Consider the following 10,688-nt stretch of genomic DNA (forward strand, 5'->3'; position numbering starts at 1 on the left):
TAGCCAGTGCTCTAGAGGATTTTGCAAATCCACATTGTTCTCCTTAATATTTGCTTTTTCTCTCGTCTTTGGTCTACTCCTTCTTTTTTTTTTTTTTTTTTTGCATTGCAATTTTTGACTTGGTTGATGGAGGTGTGATTTTGGCAGTCAGGCAGCTCACCTCATCATGCACATCAAGAGAAGTAGAAGAATACAAGTTATTCCTCCCAAGAACGTATGAGGTGTTGTGTCTGCTCAGAATTTCTCCCTCAAGCCTGTCTATGTAGTTGTAGCTACTACGAGATAATTTTCTTCTGGTTGAACTCCTTCGTTGTCTTAGGTGGCCGAGAAGTCACTGTGACTGTTGTGGCAGCGATTAAATCGCTTTTAGCCAGTGAAATGGTTGCATCTGTTGGCACAAATCTACCCTAGCAATTGTGGGTATAAAAACTTAACATTTACGTTTCCTTAAATAAATAAATCGTCGTCCATGTGAAATGTATTTTTATGTATTCTAAATGCTTTATGAAAAATATATGCATCTTTCACAGTATTCTCTGTTAGTGTTCTCTGTAAATATTTTGGCAGTTGGAACAGCGTAACATTGGGGTAATGCAGTCAGATCATAGTAAAAAGATACAAGGTGTACTGTATGGGAAACGACAGGCTGTCAAAAATATATTGTACATCCATTTGAAATGTACCACTGAAATTTTCGTCATTTTTACTTTGTGGCTTTATAAAAAGAATCTTTAGAAGAATTTAGTGAATGTTTGGGGCTTTTTAGCATATCTTCTGTTCCTTATGTATTGTACTTTGTTCTACACAGAATAGCTTGCCTTTGTGATATTTCCTACTATCCTTTATGATTTCTTTTTAATGTAAATTCTACAGAATTGTGCATTTTTGTAAATTAAATTACATAGTCTCCAGTTTTGGCTGAAGCTAGCTTTGCATTGTCTATACGTAAGCTGTAGGGAACACTGTATTCTGCTGCTATTTTTGCCACAGTGTTTCTTAGATCTTGGGACAATTCCTTTTGATTTACATTCAATATTTTTATAATTGTTCAGACTTGTAATTACGTTCAGCAGAATACATATTAGAAAATCTGAATCCTGATCTTAGCAAGTCTTGCTGATGATATATTTTTAACGTTTTTTCCATCAAGTAGTCTGCAGCTGTGAAAACATCAGTGAAGTTTAATGTCATAATACATTTGGCCATCCGTAAATTTGGACATTTGGACTGTATGAAATTTTTGAAACGTATTTTGTTATTAAAAGGACACTATCAGCATCTGTTGTTTATAACGATCCTCTGAAAGCTTTGCTTCCATATAGGTTTTATCTTTTGCATTTCATATATCTGCATATTTCTCTTTTGAATGTAGCTGAAATTAGTGTTACTATTTTTATTTCCTCATTTGTTAGACAACAAATGAAATATTATGACTAAAAATAGCAACTATTAATTTTAACTTCCCACTGTGGGAGCGGACGAGTGGGCTTTTTTAAAACAAACAGGAACAGTGAATGCATTTCTGCTTCTGCCTTAACTGTTTCTGTAGACAGCATCAAGATTTTCTGCTTCTGCTGAAGTATTTGACAGCTTGATAACAAAATGTGTATAATAATACAAATAACAGCCGGTGTTGCTGGTGTGGTTGGTTTTTTTTTTTTCATTCCCATTTTGATTAAAATTGTAACTGGTAACTGATATACAACACTCTTTCAGGGTACATCTGTACTGCTGTCAGCAGTATCACTCAGAGGTAGCTGAGCTAGCTTTAAATGAACTAGCTCAGGTACTGGAAACTATCTAGCTGTGGTAGCAGAGTTTAGTCCAGTCTAATTTCCCTGATCGAATGAGGACAGGAGGATCTCGGGTTCCTTACAATTCAGATATTTGCTATAATTCAAGAGAGCTGCTAAGCTGTTCCTTTGTGAGTATATTTTTGAAAGTCATGATTTTGCAAAGCATGATGTTGTATTGTCAAACAAATGCAAAGTAACATCTTCCACCGCTACAGAGGGCTCATCCCAAAGGACAAGTTTACTTTCCTTCAGGAACACTGGTGCTAATTTCCATTGTTGTGTTTCAAGGTTTTGCTGCTCTGGAAAGGCCCTCACCAAAACTGCAGACAGTGGGGCATTTTTTCTAGCCAGGGATGACTCACTTGGGGTTTGGGTTTTTGAGAGAATGTTCTTTCCCACCCCACCATACATGGAGGTTTTTTGCAATTTGCTGTTTAACTATATCACTCTTCTGCTTCATGGTGGTTTGTGAACATTGGCCAAGAGATTCAAGGCAGATCTTGTTCTTTTGTTTTAGAATATCTGATTTGGTATTTTGATTTGATGTTGTTGACAAGGGGTGCCCAAAGCATTGTACTGAACAGCCAGAAACATGTTAGACATTTAGAACAGCTAAAATTTCTTTGAAGGAAAATAAAACAGCCGCAAATAATTCTCTAATAGTAGTCTGTATTTCAGTAGGTTACATCTACTGCTGGGAGTATTGGAAGGATTGGTTTGTGGAGTTTTTGGAGTTTTTTTTCCCCAACACATGAAGATAGTGTCACCAGGATTAACTCACTGTGGATTACCTCAGTCAGTCGCTACGGTTAACAGTAAAATGAACAACAAATTCTTTGACATCAGTGAACACATATATAAAATAACTTTTCTTTGAATTTTAAGTTGTGGTTAAAGACAGCAATCAAAGGACAAAACAATATTCAATCAAAATAGTTATAAGCTTTTAGTTGTGTGTGTGGGGAGGTTCTACCTGAACAGAAACTTTCCACAAATACGGGATTGTTCAGATGATTCATGGACTTCCACTACTTTTTTAAATTACAGAAACATTGATAATTTTAAGAATTAATTTTCTAAATTATGTACTTTCTGTCTTCTAGTTCCTCATTGGTCATTTGGAACGGTATTTCTCAGAATTATCTGATACCTGTGCTTATTGTAGTGGACAGCGGTGCCACAAATCCATCCTTATGAGCAGTAACAAAGATAGTAACACACTGGTGAAGTGTGTTGTTGCTGGGAGTATTGTTACAGACACTAGGTGATGAAATGGTGAAATGGAAGGGTTCACTTTGCCACGTAAACTGTCGGATTTTGATGTACAGATCACAGAGCCTTATCTGCAATATGGAGTTAGAACTGCTTGAACATCTTTTAAGTTTGAACAGCAAACTTTAGTTAGTTAAAGAAGATGTTTCTAATCCTAGAGAGCTTTTAAACGTGTTGAAAGATTATAGGTAACTGAGTGCAAGGCACCTGGAGTTATTTGTAAATAAACTTTTGTAATCTTATATAGCTTATATATTGCCATAATACAACACTACATACTAAGACTTCAGTAAATTTTTTCAGAAAACCTTCTTGCTGTTTGTAATTCAGCGAATGAGATGAGCCTTAGCATGAGCAGGTGGAGTGTCTGGGCCTGACAATATGATGTGGATTAGAAAGTTTCATACTGTATCAAGCCAGGTACATACTGGAAGCGGGGGAAAATTCCTTTTTGGACAAGTTGTTCCTGACATGATGGATGTTGCGTGATACCTTTCAAGAAGCAGAGAGGAATTAGTTTGGATAAAATTCTTGGGAGTTCAGCTAAAAAGTTGGTTTCCAGAATGTTCAACTTTTTGCCTAATAACCTGTTCCTTACAGTGTGAGATGTAAGCAGTGGGAGGGAAAAAAAAGACTTTTGATGCACCTCTGTTTATGGGCCTACTGCTGTGATCTTGACTGGTGGAGGGCTGTTGTGCAGGTAGTTGAGAGTGTTATGGGAGGGTCTTTGTTGTTAATCACACCTGGCCTGTCACCACAGAGGACTAGCTGGAAGACAGCTTGATGAGAATAAAACCACTATGCCTTGAATGTCCTTATGTTTTTCTTTCTGATACACTGCTAAATTTCTCATGCTATACTGATAAAGTCCATCTAGGGTGATAGCTGCAAAATGTTAACAACTTGCCTTATAAAACAGTAAGGTATTGACTGACTGGTAACATGCAATTTATATAGTGGTGCAAAAATACATAGTAAAGTATCCTATGTATTGGGCATCCTGAGAGAAAGAGATGAACTGGCATTCTGGGATTAACTGGCATTGATAGTGGTATTAATTCAGTTTCCAAAACAACATGTTATTCTTTTCAGCTCTCACTACTTCTAAAGAATCTCTTGTTCAACAAGTTTCTAACACCACTGGTCACTTCAGGAAAGCATTCATATTGTTCCTAGTTATTAAAAAACATCTTTCAATAATTGTATAATACTAGCATGTTGAGCTATTAATTCTTTTTTTTTTTTCTGCTAGCTAGGGCATGCAGCTTCAATTATATCAACATTACTGACTGTAGAATACTTCTTGTTATACTGTATGAATTATTGCTAATAAAAACAAAAGCAGACTAATATCATGCTTGTAACTATGTGATAGAAGCCTTCATTGACTTCATTCCCCTCGTTCTGATGAAACAGTATACCTGAGACTAACTTCTTCACGGTTGGGAACAATAATTTTTCATATTGAAATACATATGAAAGTACTCTAGTACTTAATTAGAGGAAAAAACCTAGTCTGTCTACTAAATGTTCTTTGTTGCTCTCAGTCCTGTTTCATCAGTCGTGAATATTGTAATTCAGCTGGTCCCAGAGTTTTAAGTATATCTTGCAGTTTGGTAGCAGCAGGGGGAGCAGTGTAGCTTTGTTTGGGGGCTCTCCTTGACCAATGCTGGAGTTAGTTGATTATTAGCCCAGAAGAATGCTGTTCAGGCTCAAAAATCAGCTCATGTTAGGAAATCTTCCACTTCTCTCGGTGACCTAGGAATATTATTCTGCAATAGAAGTGTCTTACTGCACTTCTGTAAAGCGGAAGTCCCACAGATGTAGAAGCATACCTGCTACAAGTAAATTATGATCACGTCTTAGACTTTTTTGTGTCCTGGTGCAGAAGCAGGTCAGGCCAATTGGAATCCCAGTCATGAGGCTGGAAGGGATCTTTGAGATGTGAGCTGGTTCAGCTGCCTGCTCAGACCTGGACCAACACTGACCAGGGCTTTGTCCAGTTCAGTCTTGAAAGCCTGCAAGGATGGAGATTCTTGCACCTTTCTGGGTAACCTATTCTAATGCTTAATTACCTTCATAGTGAAATATTTTTCTTTATTCTGTCCCACGCTAATGTACTGTAGGTCCCTTCCAACTGACTTTATTCTATGACCATTGTCCCTTGTTCCCCTGCCATGCACCTCTGTAAAGAATCTGCCTTGTCTCACATTTTATAATGTGCTTTGACACCTTGGTTAGCCTACATATGCTATTGTAAAACAGGGGGGGGGTTTCCGCACTATTTTCTTTCAGAGATTTCTTACCAAAGTCTCTGGTCGAATGTTTTTTGGTCAGTGACATACATAAATAAATACATACATAAATAAAATATCCTCACAAGTTCCTATTTTTTGTAAGAGCATTGCAGTGTTAGTTCATGCTTAGTTTGTTATCCCCTATAACAGGTACATCCGTGTATTTTCTATAAGGAACTGCCTTCTGTGTTACAAATATACAGACTTTCCCTGGAACGGTACTGCCAGATGCTTCTGTGTGTATCATTGTGTTGCAGCAAACATCTTGGACTTTTTTTTTTTCTTAGGGAGAGAGTCAGTGTAGACAGTAAATTTGAAAATGCAATCAAGTACAGGGTGGAGAGCAAATAGCACAGTAATGCGTGTGTGTACTCATAATACCTTAAGCAGAAACTGATTTTAAAATTTAATTACTGTGCAATCTAGTATCATGTTGGTCAAATATACATTCATGGAGGTTTTTTGCACCTTTATATTTCTATTGTTTTTACTTACAAGTTAATTTAATCTTGTGCTGCACGTAATATGTCACTATGTTCCCACATGGATTTAAGATAAATATACTATTTTCCATGTATCTGCTTAGCTTTTCCCTAGTGAAAATGTGCTCGGGTATTGTGTTGCTGCCATATAATTATAGCTTTGTTACGTTTTTGGCATTTGTTGAATTAATCCCGTGCATACTTCCTCGAAATAAAAATGTTATTTAGATTAGTTACTGACATAATAAAATAAACCTTTTAAAATGATATTCCTATACACATGTGTCTGTAGGAAGAAGACCGAGATCAGGATGCCATAGGTGGAAAGAAGGTTATTAATCGGACGTTTCTTTCTCTTTCCCAAATTGCTAATTTGTCAGAACAGAATGTAGAAGGAGTTCAAAAGTAAGTGGCAATGATGATAATGCTAGAACCAATATTATGATGAAAAAAAATTATAGACCATTTGTTGTATTTCTTTTGTGATGGTTATGTTGTTAATTCTTAATTGTTCCATTAAATCAATGATATTTAATATGATTCATGAAAGATAGGAAGAAGTGCTGTTGATCTCAGATTCACTTTGTTTTACTGTATTTTGTATATATCCTGGTTTTTCTTTGACTCCTTCTCCCTCCCCCCTCCCCCCCAATATTTCACATTGGTACGGTTTCTGAGTTTACGGTAGTATTAAATATGCTGTAAATGGAATACTAAGATGTAAATAAGAACAGGCCAATACTGAGCTTTTTTATAAGTCTCACTTGGTAACTTTTTTGTTAAAACATTTAAGATTCTGTACTGTAACATGAGTTATTGCAAAATCAGAAGGGTTTTAAAAGTTCAGAAAGGGATGGAAAGCCAAAGAAGGTATTAGTAGGTAGCCATTATGGTGCACTGGGGAAATAGGAGGCAGACGAAGACTTCTGATATAAGCCCATCCTGTCTTTCCTGTAGCAACACTCTCCCTTGTTATTAGTGCTTAATAGCAGCTAAATTTAGGAGGCCAGGAGTTCAGTCTGAGACTCTAAATTTATATTTTAAGAATGGTGTTTTTCAGAAGTGCCCAAATTATTTAGGAGTGTTCAATTCTTAGTGAATTGAAAGCCAAGGGCTTTCAATTTTTATGCCCCTAGTTGGGGGGGCAGGGAGGGATTAAAAGAACAACCGTGTCCCTCTGAATACATAAACTGTTTAAGAGAGATTAAAATGCTATTCCTGAAATATATTTGTCAGTGGTCTGAGGAAAAATAAGAAGTTCTTTCTGGGATTTTTTTTTTTTTTTTTAAGAAAACTGGAAAAAAATTTGTTCCCATCAAACAATAATATAAAACTTTCTTTGGTTTACTGTTTTCTTTTGTGTGATAGGCCTCTTATTTTAGACAAGACTGAAGTGTACACCTCACCAGAACCTAAAATGTGATTAAGGATGCAGTTTCTTGTGAAACTTTCTCAATAAGTTTAAAAAGAAAAGCATTGAAAGATTGTATGTTTCTTCTTCGTTTCGGCTGATCTCATATGTATTTATATATATACACACTGTACAAGTGGATCATAAAGTATATACTGCATCTGACTGAAAAGAGGATAGTTATAGGGTATTTTATGCACTCTAAGCAGTTTAGCAGCAGCACTGAAATTTTGTTAGTTTACCACAGTCCATCATGTCTATACACAAGAGCAGTTTGAAGGCCACAGCTAAGGTTAGGAAATCAGAATAGATCTGATTGAGTATGAGACTTTTGATGGCCTGCGTTCCCATCTATCATGCAGTCTGCCTCGGTAGGACGCCAGCATCTTCCGTGAAAGAAGAAATAGCAATCAGGGTAACTAGGAAGTCTAAATGCTCCATCATTTCCCAATCATTTATAGATACTGTTGTCAGTGACATGCCTTGCAGAATATTGAAAAGATGAGTACTGGCATTGTTAGCAGCATCAGAGAAAATCTAAATCCCTGAGAAGCTCTGATTATGAAAACACAGAGTTGGCAGAAGCTTCAGAAAGAGAGGATATGGACTGTTTCAAACCTTGGAAAGTTCAGCTGGCCACATTCCACTTCTATTTCAGTACACGGTTAAGTGTTTTTAACCAACTTGCATGTGTACAGCCATACAAATTGGTCATGCAGAACAAAGAAATACATGTTTTAAACAAAACTGATTGGATTATATGCTTTACTTTGTTAGCTATTGAGATTTTAATTAAAAGAAACTCATCTTATTTGACAGTATATTTCTACTGGCTTGGTGAAAATCCTGAAAAACTAACTGTTGCCTATCAGTAGGTCTGAGATTAATGCCCTTCTTAGGAAGGAATGAGAAGGAGGGGAGGAAAAAAAGACTTTGGTCTTTTACAGGAGACTAGAAACTGTGATCACAACGAGCACCTGTATTGTCAGGTGTAGTTAAGAAGCCAAGGATTGCTTTAATGTAAAACATGAGATATGGCTGAAGTAATATTGGAAGAACTGCAAACTGAAGTCCTAACCCTGATCCCCTTTCTTCATGTGGAAAAATGCTCACAATTATTATAAAAGACATAACTATTTCTATGTTTGGATAGAGTAGACATAAATGTGTCAGCAACAACATGGTCTCCTACAAGGGAGTGTATTTTTTCATTACTTTTTCAAGTTAAAGTAAGTGGAAAAATTTCCACAGTGTGCCAGTAAAATAGGATGAGGCTCTTATTAAATGTCTTGACCATTATGAAAGTGGAATTTAAACTTCTAAATATGTTAGGTACTTTCAGTAATTTTAGATTATATTATTTACATTAATTTTCAAATGTAATTCTTCTGCAGAGGCTGCATGAAAAATAATACTTGAAGGGAAGCAAGATCTTTTTAGCACTGTAAAACTATCTCAGAGTGAAAGAGTGGTAGTAGAAAGTGGAGACTAATTGTTCCATCCCATCCTACAAACCATTTCTTGAACAAACACTGATTTTTCTCAGGGATTTTCAGCTCTATTTCTCTTTGGTTTTTGTAATGCTCTTATTTTTGTTATTTTGTTAATCATATCTTAACATTTAAATAGTGTCTGTTGAAACCTGTAGGTGTTTACTTTTTTCAGTTGGTATGTTCTCTGATCATAAATGTTCATATCTAGAAACTGATGTAGCTAAGTTCCAGGAAGATATATACATATATGTGTAATATAATAATAGCAAATATTATTGATATAATTAAAAGCAGGCTAAGTTAAACTTTGGAATTTGCAATTTATTTTTTAATTTCATTATTTTGCTCTGCAATTTATTCTAGAAAGCTGGAAGAATTTCTGAATTTTAAACAATTAAAGACATCTTTGAAAGAAGCTATTTTGATAGATTATTATACTGCAGGATTTTTGTGGGCTAAAGAAATGAACTTCAGTCTTATACAGCTCACAGGATTCATGGATCTATTAAATTTCCTGTTGGAGAACCTTACTGGTAAGTATAGTTAAAAATTGTAAAATAAATATCGGAAGCGGAAGGCAAGAATGTTTTCCAGTCATTTTAATAAAGCGGTATTTAATTACAAGTAATTGTAAAATGATTTATTTTCCTCTTGAATGTTGGCATGTTTTATCTTGTACCTGAAAATAATTCTTATTGGCAGATGTTAAACTTTCATTAGAGAGGACTGTCATCTTTTTAGCAGAGTATCCCTCATTCTTTGTACAGTACGTGGTACAAAAGGGCCAAGTCCTGAAGAGACCTCATCTTTGCTATGGTAAAATAAATAACAATTACAATAGAGTGAGAGCAAGGAGCTCCTACATTCCAATTCCAGCTGGCTCAGTGACTGACTCACTGTAGCCTTGAGCATATTTCTCTGCTGTTTGAGATATTCAGTACATCCTGTAGCATTACAGCAGGTGAATTACATTTATTTTATCCTTGGAGGTCAACTCTCAAGCAGCTTTCTGTATGGCAAATGCTGTACTTCTGGCACAAAATATAGCGGTTAACTGAAGACTGGTGAGGGGAAGTAAACTGGCATCACTGCCAAAGATGAAAAATGACAATGAAAGGACTATAGCTCCTGTGGCTACAGGGAAATTTGCAACAAAGAATGTAGCTTGGGTCTAGTGGGAACAAAACAACCAGAAAAAAATGGCAGCAGCATTCTCTAAAACCCATTTTTCAGAGATCACAATGCTTACTTAACATTCACTTTGAAGGTGATTATGTCGAGAAAAGTCCATCCCAGAGGAAGAGCAAAAGGACTCAGCGGTTCCATTCAAAGAGAAGATGAATATTTAAAATCAAGCTCATAATAGTTATTATACTCTTTCATTGTCATTTAGTTCAAGGGCCTTTCTGACTTGGAATTTTGACAGAATATGTACGTGCTTTATGATCATTGGAATTCCAGTTGTCCTTCCTGTTTCCAATGAGAAAGTATCTTAACATATGCTAACTATATTAATATAACAATGGAGAAGAATGGAAACATGTCAGAAATTAGTTTTATGAGACTGTATGTAATATGTGTATACTAGGCAGGCTGGTAGCACAACTGATTATTAAAGCTGACTGATGTTTTTCAGGAACATGATCTGAGTTGCATAAAGCTTTGCCAAACTTTAACTCTTTAAGCTAAAATTTTCCGTGGCAGTGTCTGCCTCTGATTAATTTTTATATATAAAATTACAACTAAAACAGTTCAATGGACTTGCAGAGAGAGGCGGGGGGGGGGGGGGGGGGGGGGGGGAAGTATTATTTTGTGCACCCCCCTTTTTTTTTTTTAACAGCTCTAATACCCCTATGCATGAAGTATTGTGAATTTACTTTTTGCTGTTGTGTGAAAATCCGTTTGGATTTGGCTAAGATACATGGCTTTTAGGGAAA

The 10,688-nt window shown here is 36.0% G+C and overlaps 1 protein-coding gene across 1 annotated transcript in view; it reads left to right on the forward strand.

Moving 5' to 3' along the window:
- The first annotated feature begins 9,124 nt into the window (after positions 1-9,124).
- Positions 9,125-10,688, forward strand: part of LOC104621530 (chromosome unknown open reading frame, human C10orf107) — a 41,732-nt gene continuing 40,168 nt past the window's right edge. The window contains exon 1 of the mRNA XM_010288051.1: positions 9,125-9,284. Within this exon, the coding sequence (XP_010286353.1) occupies positions 9,215-9,284 (70 nt within the window). The 5' untranslated portion in view covers positions 9,125-9,214. The remainder of the gene's footprint in view (positions 9,285-10,688) is intronic.

The sequence above is a fragment of the Phaethon lepturus genome, unplaced genomic scaffold (genome assembly GCF_000687285.1).
Source record: "Phaethon lepturus isolate BGI_N335 unplaced genomic scaffold, ASM68728v1 scaffold16590, whole genome shotgun sequence".
Classification (NCBI taxonomy): Eukaryota; Metazoa; Chordata; class Aves; order Phaethontiformes; family Phaethontidae; genus Phaethon; species Phaethon lepturus.